The sequence below is a fragment of the Prionailurus bengalensis genome, chromosome F2 (genome assembly GCF_016509475.1).
Source record: "Prionailurus bengalensis isolate Pbe53 chromosome F2, Fcat_Pben_1.1_paternal_pri, whole genome shotgun sequence".
Classification (NCBI taxonomy): Eukaryota; Metazoa; Chordata; class Mammalia; order Carnivora; family Felidae; genus Prionailurus; species Prionailurus bengalensis.
The window spans coordinates 38,040,492-38,064,883 of NC_057353.1; the positions used below are offsets into that span (position 1 = coordinate 38,040,492).

At 37.4% G+C, this 24,392-nt stretch overlaps 1 protein-coding gene and 1 long non-coding RNA gene across 3 annotated transcripts in view; one reads left to right on the forward strand and one right to left on the reverse strand.

Moving 5' to 3' along the window:
• Positions 1 to 24,392, forward strand: part of NECAB1 (N-terminal EF-hand calcium binding protein 1) — a 198,181-nt gene that overhangs the window by 6,724 nt on the left and 167,065 nt on the right. For both annotated transcript variants that reach the window (XM_043601341.1, XM_043601342.1), the window contains exon 2: positions 1,195 to 1,219. In XM_043601341.1, the coding sequence (XP_043457276.1) occupies positions 1,195 to 1,219 (25 nt within the window). The remainder of the gene's footprint in view (positions 1 to 1,194; positions 1,220 to 24,392) is intronic.
• On the reverse strand, positions 9 to 21,472 carry LOC122495584. Its single transcript, XR_006300500.1, has 3 exons — positions 21,250 to 21,472; positions 18,956 to 18,960; positions 9 to 22 (listed from the first exon to the last, which is right to left on the reverse strand). It is a non-coding gene; the product is annotated as an uncharacterized LOC122495584 (long non-coding RNA).

Sequence of the window (24,392 nt, forward strand, 5' to 3'; positions counted from 1 at the left end):
AGAGAGAAAAATCCCAAGCAGGCTCCGCACTGTCAGCACAGAGCCCAACATAGGGCTCCAACTCCCAAACCGTGAGATCATGATGTGAGCCCAAGTTGGACGCTTAACCAACTGTGCCGCCCAGGAGCCCCAGTAAGATCTTATCTTAATTTGATTAGATCAGCAAAGACTACTTTCAAACAAGGTCACCTTCACAGTTACTGGAGGTTAGAACTTCAGTGTTTGTTTTGAGGCCCACAGTTCAACCCATGACATATATAACGATAGAAGCGTGGACAGCAGCTTCTTACCTATATCTTCCCAAGTTCAGAGTCAGCAGAAGAGAAAGCGTGTCTCTTATGATAAGTCAAGCAAAACCACGACCTTACTGTGCTCATGCCTGAGTAGTCACTGTGGACTGAATGATGTGACACCCTGTTTGCCAGGCCTGAAGGCTCTGCCCAATCCTCGAACGTAGAGAAAAGATCGATTTCCCAGAAGCAAATTTTGAAATCATGACTTAAGATACCTGATGGCCAAGCAGTTCTTATCCACCAAAGATAAGTAGAAGTAAAGTCAGATACAATATAGACACATGAGCTCTGTTTATCCATGATTTATTATTTTTTTGTTTCCATGGATTCCCATTTATTGATATACGATTGACTTACATGAAATTGCACCCATTTAAAGTGAAAAGTTGATAAGTTTTTACATATGTACATACCCATGAAACCATTATGATAGTCAAGACAATAAATATACCTACCACTCCAAAAACTTTTCCCATGTCCTTTTATAATACCCTCCCTGCTCATTTGTATGCAACCCTTAATCTTCTTTCTGTCACTATAGATTAGTTTGCATTTTCTAGAGTTTTATATAAATGGAATCATATAGCAGGTATTCTTTTTTGTCCTAGGGTTTTACTCAACATGATCACTTTGTGATCCGTCTGAGTTATTGTGTGTATTCAAGAACCCTTTCCTCTTTATTGCCCAGTAGTACTTGTCGAGTGGATGTGCCACAGGTTTCTTTTGTGCAAAGGCATTGGGTTGTTTTCAGTTTTTGACTACTATAAAGAAACTTCTCAATTAGGAAACCTTTATTTAAAATTGGAATTTCTTTTATTTAATGGTGGGTGAATTATGTATGAATATGATGTTCACTGCAATTGCAAAAATGGTCATAATTTTTTTTCTTTTTCTTTTTCAGATACTGAGGAGAGCAGATAAAAATGGTAAGACCAAAAATCTGCAGTTTCTATTTATTAATCTCTTGCCTTTTAGATCACCTTATGAAGAATAATATGGAAAAGAGAGGAGAACCCAAGAAAATGGTACATAAAACGTCAGCCTCTTGTGCTAAGAATTTTAGGCAAGTTTATGGCTCCAGATATTCATGGGAAGCTGAAAGAGATATGTACATTTGACAGGAAGATGGAATTTATGCCTTGAAGTGAGGAGCTGTCATAGCTCTGGCTTTTCCCTTTTATGCTTTAATTTTAAAGTAATAACAGCTTCTAATCACTGAGTGTCTACTCTGTGCCAGGCCTTGGGCCAAGTGCTTTGAGTTATTTCTTAGAGTTAACAAGATATAGATCTGAGACTTGAACTTGGGTCTGTGTGGCACCAAAAGCTTGGCTGTCCACACTGAACTTCATAGTGGCCTTGGGGGCTGCTGTTCTGCTCTAAGCTAGTTACCTACAAGCCTGCATTGCCAGACTGACCTCCACTCCATGGCTCTTGGCCATAGCTCTTGCATTTGAATTATATGCACTAGAAGTAATAATCTATAGGGACAGAGCAGTAGGTTGAAACTAGTATAAAAAGATTGTTCTGTCAGAGGAACTACGATTTAAATGATGCTTGCACAAAGTCCGATTATAAGCTGTCATAAGCAATATCCTTTGACTCATCCCACTGCAAATTTTGTTCCATGGAATGCCAAATTAGAGCTTATTGAGTTTATTTTGCTGCTGTAATACAAGTACAGTATAGTACAAGTATAGTATAGAGCTATATTCTTGACAAGACTTTTGTGACAAATTTAGGATACAAAAAGTCCTTTCCTTTTCTTGAAATCCGATTTCTTATCTGTGGGGAAGGATTACAGGCAGAGTCCAGGTCTGACACTTTAAAAACATTTGTTGTGGTCTAGTTAGCCCTTAAGCAGCCAGATCAAGAAAAGCTTGATTGCACTGGATGGCTTTTCACACAACAGAAAAGATATTAACCCCAGGAGTTGCTGTCATATGAGGGTCTGTTCCCCAACCCGGATATTTCATTGGGCCTGTCCATTAGAATGTTTTCTCAAATTAGGGTGCACTGGTTAATATATTATCAATTCAGAGGGGCTTTTTTCCACCGGAATCACTTGATTGATTTTTAAGACAGATGTAACGATGCTGTTATCTTGTCTTCTCATCCCACTTGTTGGCCTTATGCCTGACGTCCAAACCCAGTGATGCCTGAAGCACGACTGAATAGTCCCTATGGCTCCACGCTAGTTGCCTCATATATTAGCAGCCATTTCTAGTTCAGATATGCCTTTTCTCTCTCTCTACCCAGGCTCCTAGTTTTCTCGGGCTACACCTTCCTTTCCTTGGACCCCCGGCTCTCATGGAGCGTCCTTACTACCTTTGTATATACCACTCTTCTCTCCATTACAACTCACCTCTTTTGGTGGCTTGCTGTCATAATCCATAGTCATAATAAAAAGCACCTGAAAAACCAGTTCATGATTTACTCTAGTTTATCATAACCTCATATGTTCTGCTATGAAGAATGGTCACTCGGTCAAAATAGGATAGATCAGGAGAGATGGGAGTGCTTTGATCTAAAAGCCCGGTGTGGTCCTGTTCGGTCCCCTGTTTTTTAAATCTGCCTCCTTGCTCCCTCTCCTAATGTGCTCTCAAAGCCGCCTGCCCTTCTGCTCTTATTCCCACATATTCACCACTCGTCCTCTTCTGTAGCCCTCCCAAGCACTAGGGATTCTCTGAGCATCGCTCCATCTGTCACCCTTCTGTGGTGGCGTCCTTGCTTTGACTTCCACCTGTTCTGCCCTTTCCGTGCTTAGCCAGCTTGCACACTCTCCTGTATTTGCTGTCATTCCTGCTCAGAACGCGCCTTATCTGAAAAGCCTTCCCCAGCTCCCCCTTGCAGGGCCCCAACCTCTCTCTCTGTGCTCTGCACACTTTGGCTTGTATTGCTTATTCCCTTTGGTGAAGACTACAGTTGTTTGCTGGCGATTCTACTTCTCTAAGCCAAACTTGCCTCTCTTGGACAAGGAACTTGGCTTAGGTGTAGATACCACGCCCAGCCGGTTCTGGGGACTCCGTGGATGTTCATTTAACAAATTAACGACGATTAATGACATTTTTCTCCATTACCCATCTCCTGCCTCTCTGTCTACTCTTTCCCCTGCCTTTCATCCTGCTTTGCTCTTCTCCCTAATTCTCAGTGTAAAGTGAGGGGAAACAGAGACAGGACAATCTGGGTTTAAGTCACAGCTCGGCACCTAGTAGCATTATGGCTTTGGGTAAGCAACAAACTCTTCACCCTCTGCTTTCTCATCTACAGAATAGAGATAATAGCACCTACCTATGTCATGGGGTTATTATGAATAGTAAGTGACACACATATGTAAGGTCCCCAGGGAAGTGCATGGTACATAGTAATAACTTATACCTGCTCATTTTGCCACTATTTTTATGATCAATGTGATCAGTATCACTATTTAAAGCTTGAGCTATTTTGAGGTTGTGATGCCTTAGCTATTGGAGACACTTGGTGACATTCCAGTCATTTCTATTTCAGTGGAGTTTAGTGAGAAAAAGAGAGACTATTTACCATATATTCAGAATTGGAAAAGGGAAAAAGAATTGTGGATAGTCTAATGTAAATGAGAAGATACCAACATTAAAAAACCATCTTTCTGAACCATGTGTTCATCCCATTCTGTATTTGCAAATAAACAGCTGCTACATGTACGTGATCTCTGGGTAACAGATCCTCATATGACAGAATCCCTTATGGACTGCATAATTGGCAATGGAATAACAAAGGGGGTAAGAGGTGTTATTCGGTATCAGCTTAATATGACACTTAGCCTACCAGATTTAGCTTTTGGGATCTGACATGAGAGAAGCTGCTGGAGAAACGGGGAAAAAATACATGATAGCAATTAGCTGTAATAATGGTGTCTCAGAGAGATTTGTTTGGTTTTGGTTATTGTTTTAAAATCATAGGCTAGGATCCTAGACATAAAGACAGACCTCAAAATAGGATAGGAGAGATATGAGTGCTTTGATCTAAAGAGCCCAGAATGAAATCTAGAAATGCAAAGCTCCTGAGAAGGCTTACTTATATGCAGGTAGAATGAAAATGGAAATGATTCATGGGTATTTGCAAAGTTCGCAAAAGAAAAAAAAATTAACCTTAGAAAAAGGCAAAATGGAAAGGCTCATAGTAATTAACACCACAGATTCTATTTCACATAGCACCAGGCCCACCCCGGGGAGTAAAATGCCTACCGCAACATAGGTGCTCAGTCAGTACTTGCAAATCTATTTGCAAGAGGTGCATATCCAACAATATGAACAAGAAACACAACCTTATAGATCAGTCCATCAAACTAAGCATTGTTGTTACTTATCTGTTGTTTATTAATTAATAGTTATTAGCTAAAATTCGTTGAGGACATGTTTTAGACCATGTCCGATTACAGGTGCTTTATATACATTGTCTTCAGTTGTTGTGAAAAGTCCATAGAATAAATAGTTTAGAGCAGTGGTAAGAACACTGGCATTGGTTTAATGACTTAGAGCAAATCATTCAATTTCCCCTTGCCTCCGTTTCCTCAGCTGTGAAGGGGGGATAATATTGTTTCTCTCAGAAAGCTGTCTTGAATAGTAAATGAAATTTTGCCCGTACATAGTAATTACAAAGATATCAATCCATCAAGAAGCTATAACATTTTAAAATATTTATGCACCCAATATGGAAGCAACTAAATATATAAGGCAAATTTCAGCAGATCTAAAGGGAGTAATGGACAGCAATAGAATCATACTAGTGAACATTAATATACCACTTACATCAATGATGTTGATGATTTTCTGAGATGATCAATAAGAAAACATTCTGCTGTAAACAACAGACCAGATGGATTTAATAGATGTATACATAGCATTCGTTCCGAAAGCAGCAGCAGAATACACATTTTTCTTGAGTGCACATGGAGCATCCTCTAGGATAGATTATATACATGTTAAGTCACGAAACAAGTCTAAATAAACTTAAGAAGATTGAAATCATATCAAGCATCTTATATGACCACAGTGATGTGAAACTAGAAATCAATTACCAGAAGAAAACTGGAAAATCACAAATATATGGAGATTAAGCAACACACTACTGAACAACCAATGGATCAACAAAGAAATCAAAGGAGAAACTTAGAAACTACCTTGAGACAAATGAAAATGGGAATGCAACCTAACAAAATCTATGGGGTGCAGCAAAAGTAGTTCTAGGAGGGAAGTTTAGAGCGATATAAACCTACCTCAGAAAACAAGAAAAATTCTCAATCTGACTTTACACCTAAAGGAACTAGAAAAAGAATAAAGCCCCAAGTTTAGGAGAAGGATGGGGCTAATAAGTATCAGAGTTGGAATAAATGAAATAAAGACAAAAAAGACAACAGAAAAGATTGATTAAACTAGGAACAGATTTTTTGAAAAGATAAAAAGACCTTTAGCTAGACTCAGTAAGGAAAAAAGGGGGCTCAAATAAATAAAATCAGCATTGAAGAAAGAGAAGTGGCAACTGATACCAAAGAAATACAAAGGATCCTAAAGAGACTGTATGAACAATTATATACCAACAGATTGGACAACCTAGAAGAAATGGATAAATTCCTAGAAACATACAATCTTCCAAGACTAAATCATGAAAAAAAGAAAAGTCTGAATAGACTGATTACTAGAAAGGAGATTAAATCAATATAAAAAAAAAAAAAAACCTACCAACAAATGAAAGTCCAGAACCAGGTGGCTTTACTTGTGAATTCTACCCAGCATTCAGATAAGATTTAATATCTGTTCCTCTCAAACTCTTCCAAAAACGTTGAAGAGGCAGGATTGCATCCAATCTTATTTGATGATGTCAGCATTAATTACCCTGATACCAAAACCAGACAAAGATACCACAAAGATGTAAAATTATAGGCCAATATTCCTGATAAACTTAGATGTAAAAATTCTCAACAAAATATTAGCAAACTGAATTCAACAATACATTAAAAAGATCGTATACCATCATCAAGTGGGATTAATCCTAGGGATTCCAGGATGGTCCAACACCCAAATAATCAATCAACATGATATCCAATTTTAACAAAAGGATAAAAATCATATTATCTCCTCAATAGATGCAGAAAAAGCATTTGACATAATTCACCATCCATTTATGACAAAACCTCTCAACAAAGTTGGACTGTAGACTATTTCAATATCTAAAGTCCACAAAGACAAGCCCACAGCTAACATTATACTCAATGGTGAAAAACTGAACGGTTTTGCTTTAAGATTAAGGACAAGACAAGGATATCCACTCTTGCCACTTTTATTCAACATGGTAGGAAGTCCTAGCCAGGGAAATTGGGCAAGAAAAAGAAACAAAAGGCATCCAGATCAGAAGGGAGGAAGTAATACTCACTATTTGAGGGCAACATGATTTTACAAATAGAAAACCCTAAAGTTGCCACCAAAAAATGTGTTAGAGCTAAGGTGTGGATTCAATAACGTTTGGGTACAAAAGCAATATACAAAAATCTGTTGCATTTTTATATACTGAAAATGAACTACCAGAAAAAGAAATTAAGAAAACAATCCCATTTACAGTTGCATCAAAAAGAATAAAATACCTAAAAGTCAATTTAAGGTGATGAAAGACCTGTGAAGACATTAATGAAAGACATTAATGAGAGAAATTGAAGAAGACACAAATAAATGGAAAGATACTGTGTGCTAATAGATTAGAAGAACTAATATTGTTAAAATGTTTATATTACCCAAAGCAATCTACAGATTCAAAGCATTGCCTCTCAGAATTTTGGTGGCATTTTTCAGAAATAGAAAAAAATAACCTTAAAATTGGGACAGAACTACTACTGGCATTAAAAACACTCATATAAGAAGTTCAGGTTGAATTTGTGTGTTTGGGAATATTTTGAAGACTTCATTGGATCCTTATGTAACCAATGTTAATAGATTAGCAAGAATTGGTAAGAGCCTTTCAACGTGGCTGCCCATAGTTTGGTTTATTCAGTTAACATGTGTAAATATGACCTCAGGTAGAGGGGTAAAACACAGGTTTGATAAATGGGAATATTTTCTCTGAAGATAGGGAAACTTTGAGAGTACCATCCAGAGGTCTGTGGTTCTATTTCCTGTATCTTGCTAACAAGGCTCTTTTGACATGAGCTAGCTAGTTAAGAATCACCGGCCACACAGGGAGCTCTATAGCCCCTCTGATATTTTACTCGGGGATCCTAGCCCTAAACAAGGATAAAAAGATTAAAAGCTGGGCCCTAGAAATCAGGATTATTGGCATGAGGCCGATTTTTATTTCATAATCTCTCACTATTTTCTCAAAATGTTTTGGGAACATCGGTGTAACTGAGAATCCAGTAACTAATTGCAGAACAGTAGGGATCAGATACGGCACGATACTATATTTACACTCAGGCGTCTGCAAACTTGCAAAACCTTCAACTGTACACCTACCAGCTTGAAAGTCAAAGCAAAGTCTAGTAAGAGCTATCTAAAAAAAGAAATAAAATCTCATGGCCGGACAACAACCCAGGAAGAAGTGGCTCATCAGGCAATACAACATGTGGGAGTGCATGAGTGCAAGTTCCGACTATGATAATTTTTTCACAAAATAAGGAAAAACAAATTTTCTATTTCCACAGTATGGTTTTTTTTTTTTCTAAAATACAAAGCAGTTTCACTCTCATAAATGTGTCGCTTTTCTGCCAAAAGCAGAAAACTGTGAAAATTCTTATCTTTACTTAGCTGGGCTGATCAGCTGTCATAGAAACAAACAGAGAATTTCTATTCAAATTATTGAGCCCACAACATGAATGCCATGGGCAGCCAAAGGGTCAGAAGTCAGAACCTGCTCTGATAGCAAATCCTACAGTGTCTATAGTGCAAGGTGTCCCCTCTAAAATGTGGCCTCTACCATAAGTGCTGTCTGTAATCTAGATCTGGCGGTTAGCAGCCCAGAGTTCCTTTCTCTTTCTGTTCTGCAGTGAATCATCTCCTCTACTCCATCTAGTTACAGTTAACTGTAACTGTAGTTAAGCTAGGCTTTGTCGTCAGATGTCCTGGGTTCAAATTCCCGTTCCTCTCTCTGTGATCTGAGCAAATTATTTTACTTCCTCGTTTATAAAAAGGAGATAAAAACTGTAGGTCTCATTGGGCCCCTGGGTGGCTCAGTCGGTTAAGCCTCTGACTTCGGCTCAGGTCATGATCTCAAGGCTCATGAGTTCGAGCCCTGCATCGAGCTCTCTGCTGTCAGCCCAGAGCCTCCTTCGGATCCTCTGTACCCTTCTCTCTCTGCCCCTCCCTGGTTCATTCTCTCTCTCTCTCTCTCTCTCTCTCTCTCTCTCTCTCTCTCTCAAAATAAATAAACTTAAAAAACAACAACAACAACAATGCCTCTCACACAGGCTTTTTAAAAGATTAAAAGAGGGGCGCCTGGGTGGCGCAGTCGGTTAAGCGTCCGACTTCAGCCAGGTCACGATCTCGCGGTCTGTGAGTTCGAGCCCGGCGTCAGGCTCTGGGCTGATGACTCAGAGCCTGGAGCCTGTTTCTGATTCTGTGTCTCCCTCTCTCTCTGCCCCTCCCCCATTCATGCTCTGTCTCTCTCTGTCCCAAAAAAAATAAATAAAAAACGTTGAAAAAAAAATTTAAAAGATTAAAAGAAATAATGCAGATTTTTTGAAAGGTGCCTGTCCCTTAAAAAGTTTTTTTTTTAATAAATGTTACCTATTTTTATTTTTTTATCCTGCTTATTCTTATTTGGTGGGATAATTACAATGGCCCGCCCACCCTCCCATTGGTGCTGAATTGTTTTCCTGTCAGTGCCTAGATGTTCTGTCCATGATGACCTTACTGAGCCCTCATAGCTGCCCTGGCTCTTGCCCTACCTTTGCCATGGTCATTCAGCTTTGCCTATTGTTTGTAAATCAATAATCCTAATATAATTTCTCATGTGTGCTTAGAGTTGGCCCTGTATGCCCAAGACACCCTTTGGGTTCTATACTCCAACACTGAAAACTAGGGAAACTGAATTCATTTGTATTTATGGTTTTTAAAGAAAATAGTGAAAGCATTGGGAAAAACTGAAATGTATGTGATGCATTCAGCATCTGAGGTTTTCTCAGGTATCAAAAGTGTTGCGATGCTGGATTTCGTTGGCTCCGTCTTCATGATGTCAAAATGACCAGTGGGTCCGTGTATGTATTTCAAAGTAGAAATATTTTGATTTCTTCCAACTGGTTATTACTTACACTTTTAAAAATGTTTTATTAGAGGGGGAGCCTGGGTGGCTCAGCTGGTTAAGCGTTCGACTCTTGATTTTGGCTCAGGTCATGATATCATGGTTCCTGAGATTGAGCCCTGCGTGGGGCTCCGTGCTGACAGTGTGGAGCCTGCTTGGGATTCTCTCTCTCTCCCTCTCTCTGTGCTCCTCCCTGCATGCGCGCTCTCTCTTCCTCTTTCTCCCAAAATAAATAAACTAAAAAAAAAAAAAATAAACAGAATATCCCATTTGTTCCAGGATAAAACCCAGACTCCTAAGCATGGTACCACTTACCCAGCCTCTTCTCCCTCCATTCTCTCTGAAGGACACTGCCCGTAACTCCCCCAGCCCCCAGCATCTAGACATCCACCACTTCCTCTGACCTTCATCCTTCTGGTTTCAGCCTAAGTTTCTCTCTCCCATGAAGCCCCTTCTGCATTTGGTTTGATAGAAAATGGCCTAGGAGTCAGGGGTGGATTTGTCAGCTAATTCTGCCACGTGCAACCTGTATAGTTTGGGGTAAGTAAGTACTTAAAGATTTCTGCTTGGCTTATAGGGCTGTTGTGAGAATTCAGTGAAATAACAATTAAAGTACCATACATATGGCAAATATACATTCAGTAAATATTAGTGCCTTAGCCTGACTACCCACCATTCTCTCATCTATAGTTTCATTGCATTTTGTATATACCGTTTATCACATTGTACTGAATAGTTTGGGTAGGTTCCCCTACCCCTTTTAGATTGTAAGCTCTTTGAATGCAAGGAATTTTATACCTTTGTATCCCTAGTAATTAGTATAATGCTTGATTTATTATTAGTATTTTGTAAACATTACTAAATTGCTATCGGGCCATAGAGGAAGGTAAATCTAATTCTGCTGGGGGTGTTGGGAAAGCCGCCTCTTGAGCGTACTTCATGCGAGTGTAGGTTAGATGGGGGACAGGTAATCCCAGGTAAAAAGAAAAGCAAGTACAAAGGCACACGCACACTTGAAAAGTACATAGGAATTAGTTACTGAACACAGTTTCTCAGTTTGTGAAACTTTATCCTGAATACCTACCATGCTCATGTCTGAAAGCACACTCTCCATCCCAGCTGCCCGGCTTGCTGCAGTAGCATTTCCCAACTCTGGAAATGCTGCCATTATTCACTACTTGCTCCAGCCGGAAGTTTCAGAGGCTTCCATGATTCTGAGCCTCTAAAAACCCCACATCTAATCCATTAGTAGACCCCGTTGGCTCCACCATTAAAATACATTCAAAATGAAGTCACTTCGCACGACTTCCAAATCTCTACCCTAGTTAAAGCTGCCAGAATTTTACACCCGGGCTGCCACAAAACCCTCCAGATTAGAGCTGTTGAAAGCGTCAATAAATCCATGGTAAAGGTAATAAAGAAATTGAACTCAATATTTTTGAATGTATTATTAGCAAAGAGTTGGTAATTAGTTGAAAACATTAAGACAGATGAAGGTATTTAATAGTACATACTTATGGCTGAGGGCAGGAAGGCAGACTTGTAGTTTCTGGCTTGGGTAATGAGACTGTTCTTTATGTTGAGAGTGTCTTCTATATTAAAAAATTTTTTTTGTAATATTGGGGTCACTTTTAGTTATGAGAGCTCAGTTATGAATATCTGTTGCTGTTAACGAGAGACATGTCTTTTTTCTCCATGTTCTAAGTCATGCCTAAATTGTTAAAAATCAAACACTTGTACATTACTAAGACTTAGATGGCCATGAGAGAATTGGTTCGAACTTCAAAGAAAATATTATAGTAATAACAGCAAAAAAAAAGATGCCTATATGTCAGGTGCTCTGCTAGCATAATTTTATTTCATCTCATAACAGTCTTACAAGGAAGATAATATTATCCCAGTTTTACTGATAAGTAATCAGAGACATAGATAACTTGTTTAAGGTCACAGAACAAGTAAATACAATTTATATTCAGATTCCCCTCTAATCTAAGCAGCCCAAGCTGCTTCATCTACCGTGACTCACCTCCATAGTGGGGTGAAGCTGTTGAAATATCCGTCTTTCCACATGCATAATGCTAAGTGATTCATTGTAACTTAAAAACAAGAGACAAAAATGTATGGGATTATCTTGGTGATGATTCTGTTTGTAGGTGGCATAGTATAGTGGAGATCTGGAACCAAAAAGGACACCTTTGATCGTGGCTGTATTATTTGTTCATTCACTCATTCATTCATTTGCCTAATATTTTATGAATCTTCTTTTTATGCTGGAATCTTCTTTTTATCTTCTTTTTATGCACCACCGTGCTAGGTGGTGGTAATGCAAAGATTCAAAAACACATAAACATGAGTGTACATTCACTAGGGTGTGGTCTTGAACAAATTAACATCTCTCAGCTTGTTTCCTCATTTGTAAAGTAAAAATAATAAAATTTAATTAGCAGCACTATTGTGAGATATATGCCAGGTAAATATATGTGGAGTCCCAAGGATTTTGTTTAGTATATTGTGAATATTCAAAACATGTCAGTTTCCTTCTGCCTTCACTAATTTCATATGGGTTCTAAAGATATAATTTATGAAATTACCTATGAATTAATTACAGAAGCAAACTGGGAACTGTGAGCTCTTACAAAGGCTTTATGTTGCTAGGACAAATTATATATTTGTGTAAGGAAAATAACTCCTTTTGGATTTTGGCACACAGATTTGGAGAAAACTTGGTCAGTCACTTCTCAACAATTTGGGACTTGAAGTAGCGAAGGGATATTGGACAATGCTGTCCTTTGGGAATTTAGCATCTTATTGATTAAAAAAAAAAGTCATACACAGAGAAAATTGAGTAACAATGTCATCAACAACACAAGAGGTATCACTAAGGCAAACGGATGCTAAATATACTAATGTATGAGTTCAGAGGAGGAAGAGTTCTTTGGCTTGGGTTTGCCTAGGTAAGCTTATAGAATAATTGTCCTCAACTAGATCTCTAAAGATGAGAAAAAATCGAGACAGCTGGGAAAAAAGAAAGATGCTTACCATCAGGACCAAGTCAGTTCAAAGTGCTCCAAACCCAATTCAGATTCGTTTTAGTGAAATAGGGAGTTAGTTGATTCTTATGACCGAAATACTCCAGAGATGGTAGAGAGGCACGGTTGTACTTAGGTGTCAGGAGTCACTCTCCTTTCCTGCCTCCTTCCCTCTCTCTCCATCTCAGGTTTGGTTTTCCTCTGGTTGGTTTACTTTCAGGTAGGCTTTCTTACCAGGAGAGGCAAGATGACTCCTGGAATGCATCCTACCAGTTCAACAAATGAGAATAAAAAGAGAATACCTCTCAATATTTTCTCTGGTTGATCAACTAGAGTCACGTGCCTATTTTATTTATTTATTTTTATTTATTTTTAAATATGAAGTTTGTTGTCAAATCGGTTTCCATACAACACCCAGTGCTCACCCCAACAGGTGCCCTCCTCAATGCCCATCACACCCTTTCCCCTCCCTCCCACCCCCCATCAACCCTCAGTTTATTCTCAATTTTCAAGAGTCTCTTATGGTTTGGTTCCCTCCCTCTCTAACCTCTTTTTTTTCCTCCCCCTCCCCCATGGTCTTCTGTTCAGTTTCTCAGGATCCACGTAAGAGTGAAAACATATGGTATCTGTCTTTCTCTGTATGACTTATTTCACTTAGCATAACACTCTCCAGTTCCATCCACATGCCCGTTCTTGAAGCAATAACCAAGAGAAGGAATGAACTGATTTTTCCAGGCTTGGATTACACGTGCATTTCCAGAGCGGCGTGAGCTGCATAAAGCCTCACCTAAAATACTTGGAATGAGAGAGTGGGCAGGTGATCTGTCAAGTGAAAACCAAAGTATTTTTACCAAAATAAAGGAAAGTAGATGTTGACCGGGCAAAAATACCATATTCCTTTTTGAAAAGGTAAACTAGTTGGAAAAGAGTTATTATCTATTAGAAACAAAGGTTTCAAGAGGGGCGGAAGAAGCAATTGAATTGTGTATTGTATTCCTTTTTCTAAGTCTAACACCTGTATTAAAACATTTAGTTTTTCATCTTGCAGTAAAATTGGCCTACAAATGGGGTATTCCTTACATTGCTAATTTTGAATCCATATTCTCTACAAATGCCTAAATGTTCCTCCAACAAAAGTTTCATCTGACATTCTACAAAAGACTGAGTATATGGGGTGGGGGCGGGGGTTGTTTTTCTTGCCTTTCTCCCAGTTTCACCTAAAACATTGCTATTAATTTCTCTGTGGAAGTGACATTAAACAGATATATTTTTTTACTAAGTTAGAAGCACATTCTTTCTAGCCATGAAAAATTAATATATACTCATTACTTCGAGATGAAGACAGTTTTCATATTCCCAACACAATTTCAAGTGACAAAATTATTTTGATATAACAAATGAGCTTTCCTGATAAAGAATCTAAATATTTGGGGGGGCGCCTGGGTGGCTCAGTCGGTTGAGCATCCGACTTCAGCTCAGGTCATGATCTCACAGTTTGTGGGTTCGAGCCCTGCATCAGGCTCTGTGCTGACAGCTTGCTCAGAACCTGCAGCCTGCTTCCGATTCTGTGTCTCCTTCTCTCTCTCTGCCCCTCCCTGCTCATGCTCTCTCTCTGTCTCTCAAAAATAAATAAATGTTAAAAAAAACATTTAAAAAAAAGAATCTAAATATTTGGTATCAAGTCAGTGAAGAGCCAAGCATTTAACTGAATTATTCAGTTTTCTACCTGAGTTTTGGGCACTTGGCAAATTTTACACTGATGGCAGTTTTAATGACCTTCCAAAAATATGTCCCCAGAGATGTGCTTTCAAGCACCACATCTGAATTTACTTCAGTTTTCTTCTACTCCTGGAAAGAAACGTAAGAATATATAACTACGTCATTATTGTGATGGTTATGGTCGATAAAATTTAAAGTAGAAATGCTTCAAAAAATAACAAGTCAATGTATTTTTACTTGTATAAGCGCCGATACCTAAAACACATTTTGTTCTCCCAGATGGTCTTTAGAAAACACAAGAACCAGGGTGACTTGTCTGGGGTTAAGAAAGTGAATTTGTTGAGTTGATTATTGAATTTAATGTATTAGATTTCAAGATATAATATGAATAAATATAGTTGATTTTACCATGTTGATAACATGGCAAATCAGTTTTTGATACATTATTCTATATAATTTTATATGCTATTGTATACATTTTTAAATAAACTTTTTAAAAAGCTTATTTATTTTGCAAGACAGCGAGAGAGAGAGCGAGAGTGAGAGAGCAATCATGAGTGTGGGAGGGACAGAGAAAGAGGAGAGAGAGAATCCCACGCAAGCTCCACGCTCAGAGCAGAACCCGATGCGGGGTTGATTCCAAGACCCCGGGATCATGACCTGAGCTGAAATCAAGAGTAAGACACTCAACCAGAGGTAAAGAGCCTCCCAGGTGCCCCTAAATAAACTTTTTATTTTAGAACAGTTTTGTATTTCTGGAAAAACTGTGAAGCTGCTATAGAGAATTCCCATATTCCTAACATCCAGTTTCCCTTATTATTAACATTTCACATTAGTGTAGTACATATGTTACAATTATTCAGAATCAATACTGGCTAACTAAAGCCAGTACTAACTAAAGTCCGTACTTTATTAGAGTTCCTTAGTTTTTCCCCCGTGTTCTTTTTCTGTTCCTGGATCCTAGCCACGATACCACATTGTGTTTAGTAATCATATCTTCTTAGGCTCAGTTTCTTAGCCTGTTTTGTTTTTGATGATCTTGACAGTTTAAAGGAGCACTAGTCTGGTGTTTTAGATGTCTCTAGATTGGGATTTGTTCGATGTTTTTCTCATGTGTAGGCTGGGGTTATGTCTTTGGGCGAGGAAGATAGCAAAGGTAAAGTGCCATCCCCATCGTATCAAAGATTTATATGGCCAGCATGATTTATGACTCTTGGCATTGGCCTTGATCACCTGGTTCAGGTAGTGTTTGGCAGGTCTCTGCACTGCAGAATTTACTCTTTCCTCCCCTTTCCATAACTTGACCCTGGAAGGAAGTCACCGTGGGCAGCCCACACCTAAGGAGTGGGGAGTTATGCTCCACCTCCTTGAAAACTGAGTATGTGCATGAATTATTTATAGTTCTTCTGCATGGGAGATTTGTCTATGCTCTCGTTTATATATGTATTTATTTATTCAATATTTATAACACTACAGACACATGGATATTTATTCTGTGATTAATCCAGTACTACTCAATGTATTTTATTCAATTTGTTTGTATTTTATTGTTCAATTTTATTGTCAATTTGGCCATTGGGAGCCCTTTCGGTAGACTCCTCCGTGCCTTTGACGTACCCTCATAATTGTGAGAGTCTTTTAGTACTTTCTTACTCTCTGGCCCTTCAGATGCTTCAGACTCATCTTTTATAATTCCTGCCCCAGTATGAGAATCAGTCGGTTCTCCAGGGATTCTTGATTTTTGTTTTTACTAGAGAATGGATATTAGAAACCCAAGATGTGGGTGGTAGACGTGTTCATTGTTACTAGGGTGCCATTGTTGCTTCTAAGCTCTCTCAGCTGATGGAGCAAGGAAATATAGATGTGTATACTAACCCAAGTATGTGTGCATTTCTACAAATATTTCTGTATGTGCACATATGTATCTATATTAAGCTAAACATGAGTCATAGTGGTATTTCAGACTTTAAAGCATTACCACATGGATTATTCTAGCCTCCTCCTTTAGCTTCTCAGTAACCTGCCACTCCAACAGTGGGATACCTGGCTCCCCCAGTCAGCCATTCATTTACATAACTGTTCAATTCCAATATGCATGTATAGTACTCAGGATGTTTTACTTGTGCCCCTGTGGAAAACAACTTTATCAGCTAGGGTCTAGTGCTTAAGTACCCCTTATTTTGCCTTTATGTGGACTCCATTTGTTTCCAAAGTTACTTAGGTCAACACTGTTTTCCCTCATTGCCTTCAGTGAAGTTGTTTCCGTCTGTTTCTAATACATTTAAATTATTTTGTCCCATTCTCCATTCCGTCCTGGAATCCCCTGAACTCCTAAATGATTTTTAAAGAATTTCACACATTAAAGTTTATTTTTTTAATTTATTTATTAAAATCCAAGTTAGTGTACAGTATAGTATTGGTTTCAGAAGTAGAATCTCGTGATTCATCACTTACATTTAACACCCAGTGCTCATCCCAACAAGTGTCCTCCTTAATGCCCCTCGCCCATTGAGCCCATCCCCTCACCCACAGTCCCTCCAGCAACCCTCAGTTTGTTCGCTGTATTTAAGAGTCTCTTATGGTTTGCCTCCCTTTCTGTTTTTATCTTAAAGTTTATTCTTTGCGCTATAAAGTTCTGTGGGTTTCAACAAATGCATGATGCCATATATTTATCATACCACGTCATGCAAAATAGTTTCCCCACCCTAAAATATCCCGTTTTTGTCCTTTCGACCCTCATTGCCCTGAATTCCTGGCATCTACTCATCTTGTGACTGTCTTTATAAATTTGTCCTTTCTGGAATGTCATAAAATTAGGATCATATTGCTATATAGACAGCCTTTTCAGACTGGCAAGTTTCATCCATGACTTTCTTTGGCTTGATAGCTTACTTTTTAAAAATCACTGAATAACATTCCTTTCTGCAAATGTACTAAAATTATTTGATCCGTGCACCTGCTGAAGGACATTTAATTACTTCCAATTATTGGTGATTATGAATAAAAGTGTTATAAACATTCACGTGTAGTTTTTGTGCAGACTTAAGTTTTTGAGCAGTTGGGTAACTACCTAGGACCATGGTTGCTGCGTAAGACAATGAAATGCCAAACTGTCTTCCAAAGTAGCTGCAACATTTTGCTTTTCCACCAGTAATGAGTGAATGTTCCTGTTGACCCACGTGTGAGCTAGGAATTGGTGTTGCTAGGTTTTTGTGGGTTTTTATTTTTTTTTTTGAGGGAAACCATTCTAATGGGTATGTGGTAGCATCTCATTACTATTTAAATTATTAATGACAGTCAGTATTGAAAATATTTCAAATGCTTATTTGTCATTTGTATTTTTTTTGGGACTTGTGTCTATTCAGATGTTTGCCCACTTTTTTTTTTAATTGGCTTTTTGCCTTTTTATTGCTATTTTAAGATTTCTATGTACATTATAGATATAAGTCCTTATTCAGATATGTTTTGCAAATACTTTCTCAGCCTATAGCTTGTCTTTCATTCTCTTAAGAGTATTTTTTTTCACAGAGCAGATTTTAAAATTCTAATAAAGTCTAACTTAACCTTTTTTTTCTTTCATGATTGTGCTTTTGGTGTTGTATCTAACACTCATCACCCAATCCAAGGTTTCTCTTATTTTGCATTTTATAGTTGGGTATGTGATCCATATTAAGTTAATTTTTATCATATCAAAGGTATAAACTCTGTGTCTAGGCTCATTTTTTTGCATATGGACATCCAGTTATTTCTGCACCATTTTTTGAAAAGACTGTCCTTTCTCTAATTGCCTTTGCTCCTTTGTCAAAGATCAGTTGACTATATTAGTGTGGTTGTATTTCTGGTTTCTTGATTCTGTTCCATTGATTTATGCATCTGTTCTTTTGCCAAGACAACACTGGGGTGATTACTGTAGCTTATAGAAAGTCTTGAAATTGGGTACTGTTAAGTCCTCTAACTTTGTTTTTCCTCTCCAGTATTGTGTTTGTAATTCTAGGCCTTTTATCTTTCCCTGTATACATGAGAATCAGTTTGTCTGTGCTATCAAATAGTGGCTGGGATTTGATTGCAATATTAGTCGCATTGATCAAAAGACAAAGATGGGAAGAATTGCTACCTTAACAATATCGAGTCTTCTACACTATCTCTTCATTTACTTATTTAGATCTTACTTGGTTTCTTTCATCAGAGTTTTGTAGTTTTCTGCACTTAGGTCCTTTATATATATATTTTTGGATTTACCTAAGTATTTCATTTTGGGGGTACTTTTGTAAATGGTATTGTTTTGGATTTTAAGTTCCAGTTGCTTGTTACTGATATATAGTAAAGCAATTGACTTTGTATATTAACCTTCTACACTGTGACTTTGCTATATTTCCTTTTTAGTTTCAGAGGTTTTGTTTGGGGTTGGGTTTTGTTTGTTTTATTTGCTGACTCTTTGGGATGATTTTCTACATAGACAATAATGCCATCTGTGAAGAAATACAGTTTTGTTTCTACCTTCCCAGTCTGTATGCCTTTTATTCCTGCTTCTTGTCATATTGCACTAGCTAGGACTTCCAGACTATTGTTAAGTAAGAGTGGTGAGAGAAGACATCTCTTAAGATCTGTTTTTGATCTTAAGGGGAAGGCTTCTACTTACCCACCATTTAGTGTGACTTCTGCTTTGGGATTTTTGTTGATGTTCTTTATCAGGTTGAGGAAATTCCTTTCTATTCCTGGTTTGCTGAGTTCTTATTATTAATGAGTGTTCAATTTCATCAAACGTTTTCTCTTCATCAATTCATATGATCATATGATTTCTTCTTCTTTAGCCTGTTTATATTGTGGGTTACATTGTTTTTTTTTTCATTTTTTTTAATGTTTATTTTTGAGAGAGTAAGAGAGATTGTGTGTGCACATGAGTGGGGGAGGGGCAGAGAGAGAGGGAGACACAGAAAGTGAAGCAGGCTCCAGGCTCTGAGCTGTCAGCATAGAGTCCGACACGGGGCTCGAACTCATGAACTGCGAGATCATGACCTGAGCCAAAGTTAGACACTTCACTGACTGAGCCACCTAGGCACCCCATGTTGATTGTTTTTTTAAATATTAATCCATCTTGCATAACTGAACTAAATTCCACTGGCCTTTGTGTATAATCTTTTAAAACGTTGTTGGATTCAACTTGCTAATATTTGTTGAGGATTTTTACATCTATGTTCCTGAACAGTGTTGGTCTACAGTTTTCCCTTTTTGTAACGGTTTTATCTAGGTTCGGATTAGGATAATGATGGATTCACAGAATGATTTAGTAATGTTATTCTGGCTTCCATTTTCTGGAAGACATCAGGAGAATTGGTGTCATTTGTTCCTTAAATATTTGATAGAATTTACCAGTAAATCCATCTGGGCGTGGCACTTTATTTTTCGTGAGGTTATTAATTATTGATAACATTACTTTAGTAGTTATGGACCTATTAAGATTAAATGTTTCTGTTTGTGTGACTTTTGGCAGTTTTTGTCTTTCAATGAATTATTCCACCTCAGGTAAGTTATCAAGTTTGTGGGCATAGAGTTGTCCATAGTACTGTTTTATTCATTGTGATAACTTTTCTTTCATCTTTGATACTGATCATATTTGCTCTCTTTTTTTCCTTGCTTAGCCCGACTAGAACTTTACCTATTTTATTGATCTTTTCAAGGAATCAGCTTTTAGTTCTGCTGATTTTCTCTGTTGTTTTTCTGGTTTCACTTTCATTGCTTTGTGTACCAATCTTTATTATTTATTTTCTTCTGCTTGCTTTAGGCTCAATTTACTCTTCTCTCTCCAATTTCCTAATGTGGAAACCTAGATATTGATTTTAGATATTTTATAATATGTAAATTTATTTATATATTATATTTATATAATATATTAAGTTAAGTAAATATATAATTATATTTACATAATATATTAAATTAATATAATTAAATTATATTATATTTATATAAATATTTATATTTATATGAATATATAAACTTATTTACAGATATAAGTCTTCCTCTAAGCACTTATAAATTTTGATTTGTTGTACTGTCATATTCATCTAGTTCAAAATGTTCTTTTTTTTTTCAACTTCTCTTGACACTTGAGTGTCAAATGTCATGTGTTACTTGGAAAAGTGATCCTTAATTTCTAAATATTGGGATTTTTGAGTATCTTTCTGTTACTGATTTCTGGTTTACTTCTACTGTGTTCTGAGAACATACTTTATGTGACATCTACACTTTAAATATGTTAAAGTGTGTTTTATGGCCACACCTAAACAAGGTATGCGACATATCTTGGTGAATAATCCATGTGATCTCAAGAAGGTTACATATTCTGCCTTTGTTAGAAGTATTGTATAAATGACTATAGATAAAGTAATTGATAGTGGTGTTCAGATCAATATATGTATATATATCCCTACTGATTTTCTACATGTTTGATTTATCCCCTTTTTATTACTAAAAGGGGAGTGTTGAAGTCTCCAACTGTAATTGTGGATTTGTCTATTTTTCTTTTCAGTTCTGTCAGTATTCGTGTCATGTGTTTTGATGTTCTGTTTTAGGCACATACACACTTAGAATTGTTGTCTTCTGGGAGAATTGACCCCTTTTTAATTAAGTAATTCCACTCTCTATCCTTGATAATTTTTCTTGTTTCGAAGTCTCTGACTGAAATTAATAAGCTACCTCAGCCTTCTTTTGTTGAACGCTATTATGGTATATCTTTCTCCATCTCTTTAGATTTAGCGTGTATTAATCTTTATATTTAAAGTGGGTTTCTTGTAGACAGCATGGCTCTTGTTTGGTTATCTACCCTAAAAATCTCTGCCTTTAAAAGAATTTTTTTCAAGTTTATTTCTTTTGAGAAAGAGAGAGAGTGCAAGTAGGGGAGGGGCAGAGAGAGAGAGTTGGGGGGTGGGGGAGGGAGAATCCCTTGCAGACACCACTGTCAGGGCACAGCCCGATGTAGGGTTCGGTCTCACAAACTGTGAGATCATGACCTGAGCCGAAATCAAGAGTTGGGCACTTAACCGACTGAGCCACCCAGGCACCCCCGTCTCTGCCTTTTAATTAGCGTGTTAAGATCATTCACATTTAAATTGATTGTTGGTAATTTTGGATTAATATCTACCACATTTGTAGTTATTTTCTATTCCACTTTTTCTTTGTTCCTTTTTTCTCCCTCTTCTTCTACCTTATTCAGTTTTAAACAATATCTTATATTCTTTTTTATCTACTTTCTTAGCAAATCAATTATATATTCTAAGACCATTTTAGTTGCTCTATACATTTCTCACTAATCTAAATTTGCAATATTTAATTTATTACTAATCTAAATATACCTTCAAATAACACTATACCACTTTATAAGTAATACACATACCTTACAATGGAATATTTCCAGTGCTTCCTTCTGTTCCTTATGAACTGCTATAATTTATCTCACTTATCCATATGTTATAATTACCAACATGTTGTTAGTATTATTACTTTATAGAGTTATCTCTTAGATTAACTCAGAATAATAAAAACACCAAAATATTTTATTTCCATTTATGCCTTCTCTGACACTATTCTTTATGTGGATCTGAGTTTCTGATCTGTATCACTTTCCTTCTCCCTAAGAACTTCTTTTAACACTTCTCACAGAGAAGTTCCACTGGCAATGAATTTCTTCAGTTTTGTTCATCCGAGAAGGTCTCAATTTTTGCCTTTGTTTTTGAACAATAATTTCACTGGATATAAAATTCTATATTACGGGGCTTTTCTTTCAACACTTTAAATATTTCACTCCACACTTTTTGCTTACATGTTTTGTGATGAGAAGTCCACTGTAATTTTAATTTGTATTCTTGGCCTTTATATAGATTGGAGCTTAATTCTTTTTCTTTCTTTTTCTAAATTTCCTCTTTGTCTTTGGCATTCTGTAGTGTTTTTTTTTAATGTTTATTTATTTTTGAGATAGAGAGAGACAGAGCATGAACAGGGGAGGAGCAGAGAGAGAGGGAGACACAGAATCTGAAACAGGCTCCAGGCTCTGAGCTATCAGCACAGAGCCCGACACGGGGCTCAAACTCATGGACCGTGAGATCATGACCTGAGCCGAAGTCGGACGCCTAACCGACCAAGCCACCCAGGCGCCCCTGGCATTCTATAGTTTGAATATGATATGCTTAGGTATAGAATTGCTTAGGTCAGAGTGGGGGGATGTCAACGCAAGAATTTATCCTATTTGGTGCTTTCTGAGCTTCTTGGATCTGTAGTTTGGTTTCTGTCATTAACTTTGGAAAGTTCTTAGCCATTATTCTTATTATTTCAGATATTTCTTTTGCTCTGTACTCCCTTTTCTTTTTCACCAGTTGCATGTATGTAACACCTTTTGAAATTTCTCAGAGTGCTTAGATGTTCTGTTGAGGTTTTGTTTTTTTTTTCAAACTGATTCTTTTCTCAGCTATATCAAGTTCACTGATGAGCCCATCAGATGAATTCATTTCTGTGGTTTTGATCTCTTGATTTTTTTTTTCCTTAGAGTTCCCACCTCTCTGTTTACATTACCCATCTCTTCTCTTTTTCTCCATTAGACCCCTTAACCTATAAATCATAGTTATTTAGAATTTCTTGTTTGACAGTTCCAACATCTGTATCAGATCTGGTCTGGTTCTGATGTTTGCTTTGTATATTCAGACTGTGCTTTTTCTTGCATGTTAGCATTCCTGATAATATTTTTGTGAAAGCCAATCGTGACCTATCAGGTAATAGGAAATGAGATTAATAGGTTTCTAGCTTGAGAAATTATGTTAATCTGGCGGGCTAGGAGTTGGGCAGTGTTTAATGTTTGCTCTGATTGCTAAAGTCTTCAAATTTCTCATCTTTTTGTCTCCCCCATTTACTTGAGCTTCCCTAAGTCCTCCTCCTGAAAAGGAAGCTGAGTCTTCCAGCTCTTTCTCCTGTAGTCCTCTGTATTTATAGGGGATCTATGTTCGCTTGATGGTAAGGAATGGAGGAGCAGATGTGTTCTATATTCTTATGATTAAATCTCAGTCTTTTATTGGGTCTGTGTTTCTGGGCTCTGACCTTCACAAGTGTTTCTTGGCTTCCCTTAAGCATATTTGATATGAAGCCTAGAGGGGTCTGCAGTGAGAGAAATGTCCTTTCCCCAAATGGGATAGGGTTATGGTAAAAAGCTTTGCCCCTGAAGAGTAGACATTGTCATGAAGAGCACTCTGGGTATATTTCATGATTCCCCTTGCTCTTCCCTCTTCCAGAGCTACAAGTTGTTCTTTTTTTTTTGTCTCCTCACTATGAGAACCTGGTAGGGTTCCTGGGGGTAAAACCCACGAAAGTGCGGAAGCTCCCTAATGACTGAAGCAGTTTCAAACCCCTCCTATGCTAGTCCGTACCCAGCCTCCAGCAGCCATCAAAATGACAATGTAAGTGTTCCTGTCAGTTTAGGGCTCCAGTCTCTTCTGCTCCGGGTAAGCAGATCTTGGCCGGGATTCTCTGGTTTTGCCTGTTTCTCAGATTTTGGAGAGTGGTTTGCCCTGCGACCTCAGTTCTCTGATGAGTCCGAGAAAAGTTAGTGATTTTCAGTCTGTTCAGATTTTTGCTGTTCTAAGGACGGAAGCGATAATGGCTAATGTCTTGACATATCGGAGCTGAAATCAGCAGAGTTTCTATTTCATTTCCATGTATATATTGTCAGTAACTTGTTTTAAATCACATTTATAATATAAGTTTGACAGGTGGGGGCTATGTAGAGATAAGGAAGTTAATGCACAATAATATTAAAGCAATGTATAAAGTGATATGTACATTTAATAGAAAGTGTTTAATCTGTTATATTTAATCAAATATTAGCATTATTTTTTTCTTAATTTACAATTTAAGTACATCATTTTAGAAACAAGGTTGATATTTTTTATTTCTGCCTCTAAAAATCTGCATGTGTATGTGAAGTATATGCTATTCTTTGTGTGCTAAACTCAGTAATGCTTTCCAGGGGTTCATTTTGTACAAGGATGCTGCTGTCATTTTTGAAGACGTTTTGGTGTTTTAATCTTGATAAACTACAATATTTAAAGTTCAA